General features: G+C 38.8%; 1 protein-coding gene across 2 annotated transcripts in view; it reads left to right on the top strand.

Annotated features, from left to right (window-relative positions):
* Positions 1-19445, top strand: part of LOC145687880 (spermatogenesis-associated protein 1-like) — a 239458-nt gene that overhangs the window by 28372 nt on the left and 191641 nt on the right. The window contains exon 2 of one of the 2 annotated variants that reach the window (XM_081761394.1): positions 3917-3961. The exons of the other annotated variant lie outside the window; for it this stretch is intronic. Within the exon in view, the coding sequence (XP_081617520.1) occupies positions 3917-3961 (45 nt within the window). The remainder of the gene's footprint in view (positions 1-3916; positions 3962-19445) is intronic. 2 annotated transcript variants of the gene reach the window in all.

Raw genomic sequence — 19445 nt, 5'->3', positions numbered from 1 at the left:
TCTTAACGAGTAATGGTGATCCGTTATCTCACACGATTACCTCTTGAACGAAAACAAATTTTTGAATTACGTTTTTTTTTTCTTTTTCTTTCATTCTTTCTTTCTTTTCTTTCAATAAGTAGCTAGAGTGATTATCTTGATTGAGTTTCTTAATAGAGTCAATCCGTTATCTTAACGGGAAAGAGGAACTTACGTCTCTCCGTTACTACCCATGGTATATTCTGAACGAAAGCATTTTACTTTTTTGCAATAGATAGCTAGACTGGTAATTCCCGTCAAGTTGGTTGAGAGACACAATCTGTTAACATTTTAATCTGAAACAGCGATTTACGACTGTCCGTTACTAAACACCATTACTCTTGAGCGAAAGCTAATATTTGAGTTATGTTTATTGCAGTAAATATCGTTGCTGAGTCTGCTAATGAAGTAAATCTGTTTCTATATTTCCAAGTAACGATGATTTAGGATAATTCTGAAACGAAAGCGATTTTTTTAAAAAAAACTCTTTTTGTAATAGATATCAAGAGTGATTATCTCAGCCAAGTTCATTAATGGAATTAATCCATTAATATTTTCACGAGTGGTGGTGACTTTAATGGTGCCTAGCCATGTCCCATTTTCTTGTTTTGAAACAAAGGTGTTTGCTTCTAGAATGTTGGAAGTTACCTATCGCGCCGTTAGATCGCAGCACAAATTCTTCTGTGGTTCACACAGTTGAAACTTCTATACATAAAAATGTTTAATATCTTCAGCAGAGTTTATTTTTTGTATCGCATAACGTAGTTAGTACTTTGTTCTAGTAACTCTTGCCTAAACGTCACACACGTCTTTGGATTAGGATTAGGAATTAGATTTCTGGGTTTTCGGCATCTATGGCCATGTTAGCCCATCACGTTTTGAGGGTTGACGTCCCTCGGCGAGCATACTATCTGGGCAAATGGAAGGAAGAAAGGATTGAGGAAGAAAGGAAGAGGCCTGGGACCTATAAGTTAGGGACCATCCCGGCATTTGCCTGGTGTGAATGAGGAAAACCCGGGTAACATGAGGCAGCAAATAATAAGTTAAATTGTCAAATTTTGGAAAGAGATAAGAAAGATTCCTCTTAGACCCTACTTGTTTCATTCGAAGATACCGTTATTTGCTTTTCCATTAATTTATCAAAATGAATTTTGCAGCAATAGTGTGTTAAGAGACGAACTCCCTTCGAAAGTTTAAATCTTGGGGTGAACGGTGGCAAAATACTTCTTTACGCAACAATTCTACTACCTGGAATGGTTGTTCTTCACACGATGAGAGACGAAAGAATACGGGAAAACATTGAAACTTTTACATTCTTCTGGTTTGTACAGTAGAGTACAAAGAATTTCATCAACGGGAGTCAAAGCACTTAATCTAATATATTTTCAGAACAAGAGTCACTATATGTAGTAAATATTTATTTCTCGTAAAACCTTGCCCAAGGGGGTATAAACCACGTCTGTGAAGTTGTCCCGCCCACCTAATGAATTTTTCTTTTTCTCATCTACATCGTTAGTTTATCGTTAGTTTACGTTAGTTTTGCTAAAATTATCGTTAGTTTCGAAAAAATAAAATTTTTATTCAACAAATAAATGGGCAGGCCAACTTCACGGTTCCCCGCCCACAAACGAATTTCAAAAGTTTTTCATATCACATCGTTAGTTTATCGTTAGTTTACGTTAGTTTTGCTAAAACTATCGTTAGTTTCGCAAAAATAACGATTTTATTCGAGAAATAAAGTTTACCGCCAATTGTGAATTAGCCCGCCCATATTGAATTCTCATAAAATTCCAACTCATATCGTTAGTTTATCGTTAGTTTACGTTAGTTTTGCTAAAACTATCGTTAGTTTTGCCAAAATAACGATTTTATTCAAGAAATAAAGTTTCCCGCCAGCTGTGCATTAGCCCGCCCATACTGAATTCTCATAAACTTCCAACTCACATCGTTAGTTTATCGTTAGTTTACGTTAGTTTTACTAAAACTATCGTTAATTTTGAAAAAATAACTATTTTATTCGAGAAATAAATGGGCAGGCCAACTTCACGGTTCCCCACCCCCAAATGAATTTCAAAACTTTTTTCTATCACATCCTTAGTTTATCGTTAGTTTACGTTAGTTTTGCTAAAACTATCGTTAGTTTCGCAAAAATAACGATTTTATTCAAGAAATAAAGTTTCCCGCCAACTGTGAATTAGCCCGCCCATATTGAATTCTCATAAAATTCCAACTCATATCGTTAGTTTATCGTTAGTTTACGTTAGTTTTGCTAAAACTATCGCTACTTACGCAAAAATAACGATTTTATTCGAGAAATAAAAGTTCCCGCCAAATGTAAATCCTAACAGCACATTTACATAACAGGCATACGTAAGAAGTATATAAGGCGCATACTGGATACATTCTCATGTACCTGAGGGAACATGATAGTCGTATGCCAGCTATGTAATTGTGTTTACATTTGGCAGGAACTTTTATTTCTCGAATAAAATCGTTATTTTTGCAAAACAAACCATAGTTTTAGCAAAACTAACGTAAACTAACGATAAGCTAACGATGTGATGCAAAAAAGTTTTGAAATTCATTTGGCGGTGGGGAACCGTGAAGTTGGCCTGCCAAATTATTTCTCGAATAAAATCGTTATTTTTGCAAAACTAACGATAGTTTTAGTAAAACTAACGTAAACTAACGATAAACTAACGATGTGCGTTGGAAGTTTCTGAGAATTCAATATGGGCGGGTTAATTCACAATTGGCGGGAAACTTTATTTCTCGAATAAAATCGTTATTTTGCGAAACTAACGATAGTTTTAGCAAAACTAACGTAAACTAACGATAAACTAACGATGTAATATGAAAAACTTTTGAAATTCGTTTGTGGGCGGGGAACCGTGAAGTTGGCCTGCCCATTTATTTGTTGAATAAAAATTTTATTTTTTCGAAACTAACGATAGTTTTAGCAAATCTAACGTAAACTAACGATAAACTAACGATGTAGATAAAAAAAGAAAAATTCGTTAGGTGGGCGGGACAACTTCACAGACGTGTATAAACCCCGAAACCCCTTTGAAAAAATCTTTCAGTTTTACGTCCCACGGTTATGCCGGTTAGGCTAAAGGAGACGAAACCCCTTTGAGTACGCCACTGGATTAATATATTATAATCTCGTGGACATAAATTCTAATTGTTTAGTTAAGCACGTGGAAACAGTATATATCCATCACTTCATGAAAATCGTTCCAGAAATTCTACTGAGTCGACTTTAATTCACTTCAATCATTACTTTGGGGCTAATTTCCTACACAACAGATTTGTATTTTCTGATCCCAGAATCCGACCCCAGAGCATTTCCAGCTCAATATTCAGTTACCCCAGAATCTGGTTCTTCCATTCTTAATAAACAGAACAAGCAGTACGCGGAGCAGAGAGAGCAACTTGTACATTGTCAAAACAGTGTTTGCAACCAAACAAGAAATACAATAGCTAGGTACTACATTTTGGATTCATGACTGCCAACACTTCTTTAATTCGTAGCGATGTCTCCGCTTAGCTCTTACTGGTTCTCCGTGTGCCTGCTCTGAGTAGAAAGGCGTCTCCGGATATGATATGTCCCTCAGTTAGAAATGTTGTTCTGAAAAAAAGCTTTCCTCCAATAACAAATAAATATAGTGCCATTACATTCTGTGATTTCAAAGTTATTGTCAGTGGATCGAAAACTACCGCCATTCTTTCAAAGGAATTTCCGAAACTACAATGATCGACCTATCAGTCAGCCAGTGGCATTTTGCTTTTTACACTCAGGTATACGAAAATTTATGCTTAGTAATCAGTTAACGAAATTATTTTTCTATTTTCTAATTTTTCTTATAAATTTGTTGCTTTTTTCTGTTTTATTTAGAGGGCGACCCCAAATTCGCGGCTTGGAACCACAAATTCGCTTAACGTAAGTATAAACAAAATAGGTCTTGTTGGATTGTTTTTGAAAATTTGACACGTGTGAGTATTTGAGCGTGTGTGTGTGTGGTTTTGTGCTAACACTTTTTTTAAACTGCTTAGTAAACGAATTATTTTCGGGTTTAAATATTATATTTAATCAAATTAAAACGGCATCTCTAGTAGATTTAGTGAATAAATGATATCTCATTCATGTTTCCACAGCTAAATAAATTTGATATTTAATACTTCAAGCTAAATTTAACAATAATACCAAACATTTATTTTTTATGTTGTTAATACCTATTCTCTATTTTATCAAATAAAAGATCGTGTTCCGAAATATCTACTTAAATTTACGAAAGTAGTATTAAACTTCAGCATTCAATTTTCTTCGATTCTCAATAGATATGAATTGTGAAAAGCAAAATTCTTCCATGTACATTAGTAAACAGTAACTATATATAAATAAATTAAGTTAATCTCATATTGCTTCGCTTTGAAATAACGCAACAAATGACGTAACAAATTTACTGGTATTGTAGTTAAATTACGCCTTTAGATATAAGCCATATATAGGCAGTATTTTGTTTTAATTTAACGTCCCACGATAATGTGCCCAGGCTAAAGGAGATGATGATGATAACGAGATGAATGATATTGGTGGAATAGCCGAATTAGGAGGAAGCGAGAGAACCCCGAGAAAGCCCACGCACACGATGCTTGTCCAACATAGGACTCATTTGGCGGTAGTTGGGATCGAACGAAGGATCCCACACGCCAGAGATGACGCTCAACCACTGATCCACCGTGATTCCAGTATTATTTCCGGAGCTTACCAAAGACAAGAAATACAGCATACAATGTTATTGAAAGAGCACTGTCAGAAACATGAGAAATAGCCACATAAGTTTTTTTTTCAATAAACATCGCAATAAATATGTCTTATACTATTGTTCTTTATTCATTACTAGAAACACAAGACATACATCATATAGCGTTATTCTAGATGTATCCCCATGTACCGTTATTCTATTGTTATTATGTACCGCGGTGGCTCAGTGATAGATCGTTCACCGCTGGTGCATGGGGTTCTTGGTTCGATCCCAGCTCGCGCCAAGTGAGCTTTGTTGTGAACAAACATTGTGTGCGTGGGTTTTCTCTGGGTTCTCCCGTTTCCTCCCACATTCTTCATTCCATTACTCCATTCATTTCTCATTCTCACCATCTCCTTTAGCCTAACCCGCATAAACGTGGGACGCAAAGATCTCATTTCATTTCATTTTCAACAATCATCATGAGAAAAACAAGAAAAATGTGATATTCTAGGAGCATCCAGTAAAGCAAATTATACTGCACGCTTCTTTTACAGGTCATCAAAACTTTCTTTGACCATTTATCATGTCACTTTAGACGTCACACGAAGAAACTTTGCATTATTAGCCAAATGTGTGAGTTTATAGCACTTTTGTAGAACCAGTTTTCTTATGTGTGGTTTTGCTTTAGACACATTTTCATATATATATATATATATATATATATATATATATATATATATATATATATATATATATATATATATATATATATATATATATATATACTTTTAATATGGCTTACTTAAAACCTTGTGAACCAATTAAACATGTTTTATTGTTACTTTATTTGTACCAAGAATTGTATTTAACGTGTAAATTAATGTATTCACGTGTAAATGAGCAGTGCGTGTTACCCAAGGAACTAAAACCTTTCATTTAAAAACAAAATCCTATATAAAGCTGACAAGTGTGGTTATGTATTCCCACAAAGTGCAACACAACCCTGACATAAATAACTCACATACAATATTGATATATTGTTTACTTGCGTTCCAATTGATTTGTTTATAGATCATATGGTACGTGTATTCTAACAAGGTAGGGCACCCAGGTGTTACACGTCGATTGTGATAAGATTGCACAGACAAAAAGAACATCGACAAAGAATCAACACGTATTTTTTATATCTGCCAACAAGCACATTGAAAGGGTCAAATAGAGGCATAAAAATCGGATCAAAATGAGATTATGTGGAATATAGCGGGAACGAGAAGAGATATCGGAAACGTACGAAATACAACCCATAGTCGACGCAATTGAATGAGGTAGAACGCACCCATGAGAAGAGAGCAGAACATCCGAAAATGGACCAATCACGTGTACAACATTGTCACAGTGTGTTACGGAAATGGGCAAAAAGGGTGATAAGGAGCAGAAGGAAGAAGAAACGAAAACAGAAAATACGTGTTTTTGCTTTGGGTGCATATGTTGTCCGTATGCGAAAGACACGCAGATTTATCTCAATGCCCGAAGATGGGATAACATGCAAAAAGGATGCAAACGCCGTTCATATAGACAGCCAGCGAGACAGCACTGAGCGGTGGGTTGCATTTATCGAGTAATGAGAACAACGATGAGATGGATGTTGGAAACGAAAATGTGTGTAGGCATGGTACTGATATTAATGTTGTTCTTTATCTTACGTATGTAGACCACCTGCTATTACATTCCACTATGTTATGATTTTTTGTTCCCATTACCCGATATATGCAACCCACTGCGCAGTGTTGCCTCGCTGGCTGCCTACACAAACGGCGTTTGCATCCTTCCTGCGTGCTATGTAACATCACAAAGAAGAAATACACATTCACAAGAAGTGCCATAGCTTCCGCTCTCGCTTTCTTTTCCCGGAGCGGTTGCTACACGGAGGAGATAGGGTGACTGTAAGCCGGGCTCGCTGTGGGTACTTTAACTGCCATATGGCAGCAAGTGCTTTGCAGGGACAACTACCTACCGGCGGAGGGGAGCCCTAGGGTATCCTCCGAAAGGGGCGACTAACTCGTGCCATTGGATCTGGGAGAGTACGTGTGACCCCATCACGTCCTCAGTGGGGTAGGTAGCCTCGGCTGCCGTACCTACCGGAGTGGGTGAGCCTTCGGGTATTCCCCGAAATGGGCAACTAGGCCGTGCCCTTGAGTCCGGGAGATAATTCTGCGTGGTACCCCAACACACTAAAAAAGAGTGGGTAGCTGTTGTGTCCAAGAGTGTGGGCGGATCCAGCGCCCTACCGGGAGGATGATGTAGGTACTGCCCTCAAAGAGAGTGTAATGCGTTCTCTTGGGTCCGGGATGGGATACTTAGTATCCTAACGCATACTCGTACTTCAGGAGTGCTGAGGAAATGGGTCACTTCTTCGTCCCAGTAGTGTGAGCTGGGTGCAGAAGTCACGACCCTACCAGGAAGCCGCCGCTCCCGAATGGCCATTGTCTTTAAAGGTAGACAGTCTACATCAGCCATTGGGTCTGGTAATGTACGGTTGACCTCTCACGTAAGAAGAGGTAGTTCCGTATTGTTTGAACGACCCTACCGAAGGAAAGGTGTGGGTGTCCCTTCTAATGGTGGCTTGCACGTACCATTGGGATTCGGATAAGTTGCTTGCTACAACGTGTACGTGGTACCTAAACACGTAAAAGGTAAGTAGCCCCGTATTGTTTGGGCGGGCCTACCAGGGAAGACACGACTCCCTAGGGAGACACGGCTCCCAAATCACAATGTCTGCCTTTGAGCAAACGGTCTATATCAGTCATTGGCTCTGGTAATGTAAGGTGTACCTCTACCGTAATTAGAGGAAGTCCCGTATTGCTTAGATGACCCTACTGGGGGGAATGTCGAATTCCTGCCTGCGGGGAGACCAAACGGAGGCGGGGGAGTTGCCAATCCCAGGAATCTGGGTAACGGTTCTGATCCTGCTAAAGGGAGGAAACTCTGTGAGTATGGGCTGGCACCAAACTCAAATGGTGACTTAAAACGTATCATTGGTTCCGGGATGAGATACGGGAGTATCTCGACGTGTGCGTGGTACCTCTACACGACAAGGCGGTTGTCAGTTGAACGATAGAGGTAGGCAGGGCCGGGACTGAACAAGCCCCCTCGGGCATTGCCTGGGGCCCCGGATTTGGGTTGGATTCTGCGGGCTGTGGTCATACCGTGGGATTCGGTAGCTTGTGGGATCCAACCCAAGGAATTTGGGTAACGGTGAACACGGCGGGGGTGAACTTGCCTTATAACGCTCGGGCGCCATGCCTGCAGAGCATGGTAGGATTGACTCGCTAGCAGTCTGCCTCAACCAGTATGTCAACTGGTAGGCACTCAGGACTTCGGTCTGGCCGCGCAGTGGGCGTATCCCACTCCCTCAGAGAATGGGGGTTACATCGCTTAGGAGAGTCAGAATTAGGGGACAAATTCTTACGGTGCACCATGTGCACGAGCATTCAATAGCGTATTGAGGAACTATGGATGGGGTGCAACACATTAAGCGGTACCCCTCCATCAAATAGACCGAACGGTCGCAGGAATGTTCCCCATGCATGCAACTGAACGCGGATCAGTAGACCACTAGCATCGAAGTGCCATAGCTGTCCATACATGTGAAAGACTATTCACTCTCATCCGAAGTTTCACTTTGTCATATCTGCGTCTCTAGAATCTGGATAACTGTTCCACACTTCCGTTTAAAGCGTTGGATATGATGGTCGTCTTGAAGATTTTTCACACAGTGTCAGATGTTATCGAAGACCAAGTTTGTATTATCAACATGCATAAAAGTTCTTTGACTCGGACTCGCACAAGATAAGGAATTTCCAAGAAATTCTCAATCACAGACAAAAGTACCGTAGACTGAGACTTTTATGTAGGAACATTTTTTGGCGAATGTTTTTACTTCAAACTTGAGGTGCGACTATTATGCAAGAGCGACTATTACGTGAGTAAACACAGTAATGAACCAAATGTAATCAAGGTTTCGATTCAACTTGTTTACGTTTATATTCTTGTCTTTTCCACGATAAATCTCGTAATATTAATCTGATTTTAATGTAATCCAGCATGTTGTTTCCTCTATGCACATCTGAAAATCTGTTGTTTTTTTTAGGTTAAAGTGTATGAAGTATATAAGAAGATGAAAGAGGGGGAAAATCAACACTTAATTAAAAGTTTGCACATGAACAAAATGTGATGAGAGGCAATTTTCCCTGTAACTTTATCGAAAAAATATTCAATTTTATGCCATAATTCATATTCTTTGTCCAAAGTTTCTAAATTATCATCGTTGCCTGATATTAAACCCGTAAAAGTTAGAATGAAATTATTCTCATTTTTAAACAACTCTACAGAAAATTTCGTAAACTTCTCCAATTTTTATAGAACATTGAATACATTTTCCCTTGAAATCTACAATTATTACTATTGTGGGATTCAAATTAGTGTCAAGCAGAGTAAGTACGTCCCCCTTTTGGGACAGGTCTGGAAGTTAGAGGGTTATGTGTGGAGATAAAGACATCACATTTTTTGACTCATACACTCATGGAAGTGGTGTTGTCAGCATCCCGCTGAGGACCTTTTACTTCTTCAAGGTGCTCCGTTTTAAAGAGACTCGGTGAATCTCATAGCTGGATTACAAAGAGGGTGGAAAGAGAAAAGTTTTCCATTCCCACGAGATATCGAACCCGAGGTGTTCAGTTGACAGATAGCCTTACGGACTACACATACGACTAAAGGCATTGGAGGAAATAGGGTGAAATCACTGCATATTAACTAACATAAATAACGGCAACCTCCCTGAAAATTGTCCAATATTCTTCAAATATAGCATGTGTTACCTTTTATGAATTCCCAAACGGGTTTGTCGTTTGTTGTAAACTACATGTCAATTCACTCATCCAAGCAAATTATGTAGGGAAACTTTCATAAAAAATATATACTAATTTATATGAAACATGAAGTGTGTTTCTTTTGAGTTTAATATTACAAAGTTCTACACGAGCTCCCAACAACACGTACCGGCTGAAAACGCACTTCAGACGACGACGAAGAAGAAGACGCCATCAGCCATCGCCAACGATCGCCAAGTGACGAAGATTTAAGCAATCAGTAACATTTTTGAATAAGTATCCAGAACACCGCAGAAGGCATAAATATCCACCGATTGACCATCACCTCCACTCTCTAGGACAACTGGTCTCTGAGAGTTCCTTTATCCTTACCACTCTCTAGGACACCTGGCCTCTGAGAGTTCCTTTATCCTTACCACTCCCTAGGACGCCTGTTCTCTGAGAGTTTTTTTATCCTTACCACTTTCTAAGACCTGTTCTCTGAGAGTTCCTTTATCCTTACCACTCTCTAGGACGCCTGTTCTCTTAGAGTTCCTTCTCTAGGACGCCTGGTGTCTGAGAGTACCTTTATTTTTACCACTCTCTAGAACTTCTGGTCTCTGAGAGCTCCTTTTGCTACGACGCCTGGTCTCTGCAAACACGTCACTACTCTCTGGGATGAACAGTATCTGGGATTTATCCCCCTCCCTAAGACGCCTGATTTCTGAGAGATACCTATCTTCACCTCGGTCGCAAGAACATTGGTTCCTGTAGCTCTAACACGTCTGACCATTGCGCTCCTACAAATCCACCAGCAAACCACCTATCTATCTCAAGTAAATTATATTTTCCCTGTGTGTTTAATAATACTGTTTATAAGAAGAAACTTTTATAATAAAAGATGGTTGGGAAAAGTCCAGATCTCCGTGCACCATCTTTTATCTCTACCCTAAAAAGACAGAATTTTACTTCTAATGGTTAATGTTAAAATAAGTCAAATTTTACGTAGATAAACTGTTTGAATTTTTTTAACCATTTCTATTATACATAAAAGACAACACTGTACATAGTAGGTTTTCTGAAATTAGGCTTCATTGTTCTTTAGGGCTTAAAAAGTCATTAGCATTTGAAGTCGAATTTCGTAAATTTTTCTGATCCCTAGATGGCGGTGCTGTTCTGGAAGCTTTCACTACATCCTTTTTCAGATAATTATTACTAGCTTACGAAGTAAAAATTTGACTGTCTTTTGCCGTTTACGATCTTCTTATTGCAATATTCAAGGACATTACGGTGGTCCTACTGAGAATGGATGTTTATTAGGGTGAAGCGAAAAAATTTTTTTTTTCGAAATGCGAATTTGGATAGGGGGCAAAAGTTGCATCATATCATATTACTTTACCATAGAAAATTTCAGCTCTCTGAAATAATTTTTAGCCGGGGCGCAAGGGGCCTTAAGTTTGCGATTTTGTAAATCAATTTCCATTTACTATGTAACTATTTGGCAGATCTTCGCTGGAAGCAGACTGTAAGTTTTAGTGTAGATAGGGAGCAAAAGATGCACCCTGTATCAGTAGATAACAACAACACCTTTTAATTCACTAAAATTATTTTTAGCCGGGGCGCAATGGCCCTGAAATTTGGGAATAATTAGACGACAAATGATCAACTATAAGCAATTTGCTAGTTTGCCATAAAGAAGTTTTCTTCCTATTTAGTAACAAGCTTTTTATGGTATAATGAACTTGTTGGCAGTACTAAGTCACTAGTATAACAGTTCGGTGGGTGGAGATAAGAGGGTACAGAACGAAATCAGGGCGCGCGCTCGTGCAGGTGCTAAAGTCTTGTGCAACTGTTTAGCAGCTTGACAATTGTTATAAGTGTGCTGTACGAGTACTCGGGACACGTGTCTGGTTAGCGGCCGTGTTCCTACGTTACTGATTTGATTAGTTTTGCATTTTTGTAGTTACTGATGGGTTTATTATTTACCACTGTATTACAGCCTAACATCTGATGTTTTTGTTTTGTGCTATAAAGAAGAAGAAAGATGAGAAAATCAACTAGGTGGAATATGTCAAGAGCAGAAGAGATGTTTCGTAGTGCCAAAGGTCGCAACTGGAGAACGCTTCCAACTTACGAAGACGTTATGGGATGTAATTTGTTTACGCGTCAGCAGCTGAAAGGATTGGAAGTAAAGAACCAGCTGAGAATTTGGTATCCACGAAGGTAGCAGAAAAGGTGGAAGACATTTGGTAACGTGTTTCAATTCCTGTTGTTTCGCTCGGCTGTGTATCAATAGTGATCAACAGTTACCACAGGAAACTGAAAATATTTTTAAAATTGGCAGTAAGAGGGAGCATGAAAGAAGAAATAAATTACAAGAATTGAAGAAGCAGGGCAATAAACCATTTGATATAGCAGCTTGCATGTGTTTAGATTTCACGGTGTGTCGTTGCACAGGACACTCAAAATGCCTGAATCGGAGAGAGTGTTCTATCAGACAAAAGGATAAGTAGAAAAATGGTAATAGGTGGTATTGATGTTACTTGGACAAAGAAAAGAGAAGAAAGGAAAGCCAAAAAGCAACTAGCGGTCAAACTTTCAACCAAAACATTACCAGTTACATTATTGAATCTTTAGACTTCTCGTCATCTTTGGAAACAAAAAACGAAGGCAGTAAACAGCACGCTAAAGCTGGAGGAGATCCTGATTTTAGTTGGAAGTACTCTTTAAAGACAAGAAAGCAATCACAGATTAGATGCATACAAATGAGAAAATTCCTCCCAACATTAGCAAAAGTGAAGGAGAAAACCGGCGTGGCTGGAAGAAAAATTGCAGCTATTGCTACTGAAGTTTTGGAAGATTTTAATATTGTGAGTCCAGAGCAGCTGCAAAACATAATTGATAGAAGTAAAATACAAAGAGAGATTGCGAAAAATCGTAAAAATGTAAGAACTGAAGTGACTGTTGATAAAGGGAAACCTTGTACCATCTATTTTGATGGAAAGAAAGACCAAACACTCTCAATCTCAGTTGTGATCAAAGATATTTGTATGAAATATGTCAATCTGTCGTAAGAGGAGGCTGTGATAAAAACCTAGCAGATAAGAAACCTAGGAAACTTGCGGGCAAACTCGCTGGTTAACAATAGCCTGTAGACTTTCGCGTCTATATATATCAATGCCAAATTCTTCAGAGGAGCTCTAAACTCTCGTAAAGTTCGTAGTAAAAGTATATATGTACCAGTGTGGTTCAACATAAAACTGAAACCTCTTGCCAAATACGGAGCTAAACATTTGTTCTTGACTATAAGACTTTCGAGATGTTTGCAAGAACCATACAAGACTTTTGTCAATAAAGTAATTTCCAGAAATGCATTCTATGCGAATTCTGAAAATATTCTTATTGCCATGATTGGTGACTAGCCTACAGATCAGCTACGTGAATTCTTGCTACCGATAAAATCCTCCAATCCAGAAAACAATGTAAACGTGAAACTCTTTCCTTCCAACTGCCAGTGTTAAACTTTGAGGCTAGTAATTACACAGAAATGATAAACTAAAATGGGTGTAACAACAGAACCGCCAATATTGACTCATATCACAGACGACAAATTGCGAGAATTTGTTCTTGAGAAAATACAAGTATTGATATCCCTGAGTTTCCATGTTATACGCAAGCAGTTCAAAGATTAGTGAAAATACTTAGTGAAGGTTCTTCGTCAATATGTGAGCCAGGAGAGATTTCTTTATTCGTTCCAAATTTGACTTAAGAAAATACATGACTACTTTTCAGATAAAGTCGCAGTATTTTGCTTGAAGACGTGAATGAAATTTATGAAACATTCAATCTAATACTGGTGTGTAAGTGGGATGGAACTCGACGGTAGCCACTTCCATGTGGTGAGTTCTGGGTTGATGTAGCCTGTAACATACAATATGAACTTCGATAGCTTTAGAAATCCACCTGGACACGACAATAAATCATAGTACCTTCAAATTACAGTCTCCTTCAAGCGAAGAGCTGCCTAATAATTATACAAATGAACGATAAACGTGTATTTATTTACAAAACCTATCAAACTTAAGGCCCATTGCACTCCTGCTAAAGAATATTTTAGAGAATTGAAATATCCGGTGGTAAAGTGCTACAATATGATGCAACTTTTTCCCTATATCCGAATTCGAATTTAAAAAACTTAAGGCCCATTGCGCCCCGGCTAAAAATTATTTTAGAGAATTGAAATTTTGCATGGTAAAGTACTACGATATGATGCAACTTTTGCTCCCTATCCAAAATCGAATTTCGAAAAAAAAATTTTTGGCCTCTTTTCACTCCACCCTAATGTTTATCCATTATACTTTTGTGGGCCTTAGCCTACGTGATTTCTAATCCTAAACTTGAGCTCTCCGTAGCTAAGAGGTTAGCATACGAACCTTTGGCGTGAGAGATCAGGATTCGATTCCCGGCAGAAATTCATGTGGTTTGGATTCGACGTTAATCACTAGGTCCATGTCTCATATAGACTTACTGCTGAAAAGGACGCTAAACTCAAAATCAACTCAAATCCTAATTTTAAACTTGAAATGTTTAACCGTTCTTAAGTCTTGCCTTATGTTTTCGACACGACGAATACTTAAGTTTCACCATTTCGTCATGACCTCATTGCTTCAGATACAACCAATAGCAACTTGACACACTTATAGCTGTATCTGACATACTAATGCAATTTAATATTTCTTACAAAAGAGTTTGTTGATTTTATACAGATTAACGTGTCACAAAAAAAAAAACAAGTATGTCCTCTGCGTGCACTTGTGTGTGTTGATCGATTTCTCTTTATTTTAGAGAAAAAAACGAAAATTCTCCAGAAATGTGTTTCCTCTTGTGTAATGTTCTCATACCAAGTTTCGTGCAATTAAAATTGATTGACAGCAGAGTCTGCTGTAATCTTGGCAATTAACGTTAATTGAAGGAACAAAAGTTCAAACTTCACGCAACTCTTTCGCGTGCAATTGCCCAGTAATTTTGCTAATCATTCCTTTCCATTCTCTGACTTTTTCCTCCCAATTTCAATCAAATCCTCTTCCAGATTGAATTAGGTATCCTTTTTGGTTCATAGAACTTGTTCGTCTCCTCTTATGCGTGCCCGTCAACGAATCTTTGAAATGTTGTTATGTCAAGTGGAAATTATCCTTTGAACTGTGATAACGACAAACACTCACGAAGTGGATAGTTATTCAATACATTTTGACAAATGCAATGTTCTCAAGTATAACAGTTAACTAATTTACTTTTCTTTGGAGATCCATAGTTCTAGATTTCAAAGTAAAATGAAAATTGAAGTGAAATGAAATACAGTAGACTCCCGAATATCCGGCTTATGACTATCTGGCCTCCGTACTATCCGTCCTAGTTTTATTTTATCGTAATTAAATGAGGAAGTCAAGGCGTTGCATTGGCAACATTGCCAAGGCATTGGAAGCGGGCGTCTGCTATGATACCCCTACGTGCCGTATGCAAAATACTAGTTGTGACAGGAAAAGAGCAGCGTTCTGCTCCTTGTTCATTGCTTCGTCAGTATGTAACGGACCTCAATGCAGTACGCTTGCCGCTATTCCTTATTATAACTCTACAGTACGTACAATGCTGTATTTGAAATTTGTTCTTGGAGTATGCTTAATGATCATAAACAAATGACTTCATAGAACTCCGCGGCTTTTTTGTTATCCGACCTGCCCTTCAGCCACATTACATCGGTTACTCAGAGTCTACGGTATTTTGTTTACCGATCATAGATTTTGCCGTCTGATCTAAAAGCGAGAGATAAAAAAAATCAAAATGTCATGATTTTAAAAATTGGTGAAATTAAGAATACGATTGAACACCTGCATTCACGATGTTGTACATCATAGTCTTACATAGTTAAAAATCACATCAAAGACCTTGCACACTACTGTGAGCACTTCTTCTAAACCATTGACCTTAATATCGAAACTTTTAGTTTCAGGGGGCCTCCTCGCTGATCTAGTGGGCACGCGTGCGCCTCTACTGCACGTGATCCCGAATTCCATTCTCGATGTGAGAACATTTAATTTGTTCCACCCTAAGGAATAGCTTCACGTCTCACATAGTTTCAGTGCTGAAGAGTAACGCTAAACTTCAACAAGCAACAGCTTACGAGGTGTGATCAAAAAAATAGTGAATAATTTTATTAGCAACAAAGCAATAAGCTCACATGGAATTTGATTTAATCTCCTTCAAACTACTGTTCTTGGCTAGCAATGCACTTATCCCAACGTTGAATCCATGACTGGAAGCATTTCTAGAAGGCCCTCTTAATCCATGACTGGAAGCATTTCTGGAAGGACCTCTGAATCCATGACTGGAAGCATTTCTAGAAGGCCCTCTGAATCCATGACTGGAAACATTTCTGGAAGGCCCTCTGAATCCATGACTGGAAACATTTCTAGAAAGCCCTCTGAATCCATGACTGGAAACATTTCTAGAAAGCCCTCTGAATCCATGACTGGAAACATTTCTAGAAAGCCCTCTGAATCCATGACTGGAAGCATTTCTAGAAGGCCCTCTGAATCCATGACTGGAAGCATTTCTGGAAGGCCCTCTGAATCCATGACTGGAAACATTTCTAGAAGGCCCTCTGAATCCATGACTGGAAACATTTCTAGAAAGCCCTCTGAATCCATGACTGGAAACATTTCTAGAAAGCCCTCTGAATCCATGACTGGAAGCATTTCTAGAAGGCCCTCTGAATCCATGACTGGAAGCATTTCTGGAAGGCCCTCTGAATCCATGACTGGAAACATTTCTGGAAGGCTTTTTATGGAACAGCGTTCAGCTGCTCTGTCGTGGCCCACTCAATGCCAGGAATGGTGTCAAAACTTTTTCCTTTAAGCACGGTTGTAATATTTGGGAAGAGCCACAAGTTTTATGGTGCTATATCTGGAGAGCATAGCGAATGTGGACAAACAGGAATATTTTTTCGGCCAGAAACTCGCGGATCAAAAGCAAAGTTTAGTACGGAGCATTTTTGCGGTGAAGAAGGAAGTCATTTGCCCATTTAGACGGCGGTTAAAAAGCTTTTCAAGGGCCCATGTAAGACTTTTAGTTCTTCGGAAAGCTCTCGAATAGTCATTCAACTGTTCGAACAAATCATTTGTGCCACATTTTGTGTTTTCATATGTTTTTGACGTTGAAAGACGTCTCAATCGTTGCTCGTTTTCAACTGACTCTTCCCGCTTTCGAATTGCTCATACCACTTATAAACGGTCTTCAATGGTTCCCACTTTATTGCCATACACTGATTTTGATATTTCGTGCTGTTCTTTGGCACTTTTTTGTAGCTTAGAACAAAACTTAATGTTGACATGACACAGACAGTCTTAACACGTCCTCACTCTTCTGCCTCTGGAAGCCAACTAACATGTCGCAACTTCTTTAAACTCGAAACTAACTGTACCAAAGACTTAGGTTACCGATGGATACAATATCGATAAATGGCACTGTGAAACTACATTCACCGTACTTTTTCATCACACCTTGTATTTTTATAAGGTAGTAAATGTTGGTCTCTACCAAGAGTTAACTCGGTATTGCGCCTAATGAATGCAATGTACTAGTGGCGTTATGCCTAGAAGGAACGATATACTTTTTCAAAAAAGTTGGATGCATCTTGCCACCTTACACTTCACTCATTTAAACCGCAACAAGCATGAAGCTGGGAATGGTGGCATAGGATAGTTGTGCAATCAGTGCTCTTGGAGGCGATATATTATGATGCAGAACAGCCAATGCTGTGAGGATTGATATGATGACATGTGTACCAGCTATTTACACCGGATTCAAGCAACGGATATAGTCCCATCCATAAAAATCATCGTTGATTGCATAGGAAATAAAAAACATAAAAGCTGGAACTCATATTCCAACAGTTAAATGAAATTCTCAAGCCGCGAAGGAAATACATGCCAAGTTTCATGATAATTTGATAACTTATGACAAATATACCGCTTAGCATTTTTGTAGAAATTCAGAATGACAGCGTTCTTCCACTCACAATGTTTTAATCCCAAGAAATAGAACACACTGAAAAGTGTCAGACAAACAGATGTTATGTTTAGTGATTTTAAAAAAAGTTTGCTCTGAAGCTTGTCATAAAGTTTGGAGGTAATTTAAACTTCCTCTTGCCCCTTACTGATTTCAACCTCAAGGAATGTAACGATGTTTGTTCGCAAAGTCCTCCTAGACTAATGGAACAATTTTGATGATTTTTGGTACATAAGTGGACCATAGCTTAACTTAGATTTTTGTCATTCTTTTATTAAAGTGCTTATTGTAAGGGGTCAAACTTAATTTGAAAAATTGAGTATCTCACAATCCTGTCAACTTATGAAGATGATACTCGATATATAAACTCCTCATTTAAAACAAAACATTTCCCAGCGATTTTGAAAAGTTTTCTTTCAAAGGAGGAGGAGACATATGTACAGGGTGACTGGTAATTCTATGTATTCCTTGCAAGATGGTACGGTACAAGCGCTTTGGAACATTTTCACCTGTATGAACCGATTGTCGCAAATCAATATTTTTCTGAGTAATTTGCACATGTTGATCTTTTTAATTTGTAATCTAACGAGATGTGTGCGAGAAAGTTTTACCCTGACCCACTTTCATATATTGTAGAGCGATCAAATGTTGCATGTGTAATTCAGCATACTTATGTAGGTTATGTGGTAATGTACAGTTCTTAACTGTTCCCCTTTACTATAAGTCCGAACGTGAAGTAAAGTGTAGTGATTCAAAATCCATTACTGCACTTCAGAAAGCTGCTTGGCAACATCGCAGAAGTACTTGCCCCTAGGAAATGACTGCATGGTTGGGAAGAGGTGGAATGAAGATGGTGCGGGATCAAGAGAAAACGCGAACTATGACGGATTTCATTATCAGAATCGCGCATCTGGCCAACATTCGAGCAGTGAACGAGTGCGTTGTTTTCCAGGAGGCGGATACCTTTTGTCAGCATGCCACGCTCTGGGATTCCACGGAATCCCGCAACGCATACAGCACTGAGGCATAGTATATTCTGCTAATTGTGGTACCCTTTAGCTGGAAAGCAAGTAGTAATACCTCATATAAACGTGATCATCACTTTGATCGCTCAGAGTTGAACTGACTTCCTTTGGTGGAGGTACGTCGGCACGCTGTCATTGGTTTGATAAGTTTTTATACAAGGGAATGACTCAAGGAACGGTTCGGACCTCCAAATCCGGAGTCACATCAGTCTTTTTTGGGGGGGTGGGTCTGGGAAGGAACTCTCCCTCGCCTTCTAGAAGGTACTATCCCGGCCTTCGCCTAGTAGAAATGAAGTAAAGCAGGGAAAACCTAGTCAAACCAATTCAGCGGTGCGGAGTTACGAGCTGTACATCACCACATCATCTACATAGGTATGCAAGATTACACATGTAAAATTTCATCGCTCTACGGTATGTGGAGGTGGGTCAGGGTAAGCCTTTATCGCGTACTTCTCGCTAGCCGGCAAATTTCAAAGAAATCACACATGTGCAAATTACTCAGAAACTATTGATTTGCGACCCCAGGTTCATATAGGTGAAAATGTTCCAAAGTACCTATAGAATATCCACTTGTAAGAAATGCATCGAATTACCAGTCACCTTGTATATATATATAGTAGTTTGAAGCGATAAAAGTGTAATATCGATGTGATTTCCTTTAAAAGCCATCACTGATACACATATGACTTACAATTTGGAAAAGAAAATGAAATCTTTCA

The sequence above is a fragment of the Thermobia domestica genome, chromosome 6 (genome assembly GCF_964235325.1).
Source record: "Thermobia domestica chromosome 6, izTheDome1.hap1.1, whole genome shotgun sequence".
NCBI classification, from domain to species: domain Eukaryota; kingdom Metazoa; phylum Arthropoda; class Insecta; order Zygentoma; family Lepismatidae; genus Thermobia; species Thermobia domestica.
This window is presented reverse-complemented; position numbering and strand designations above follow the sequence as displayed.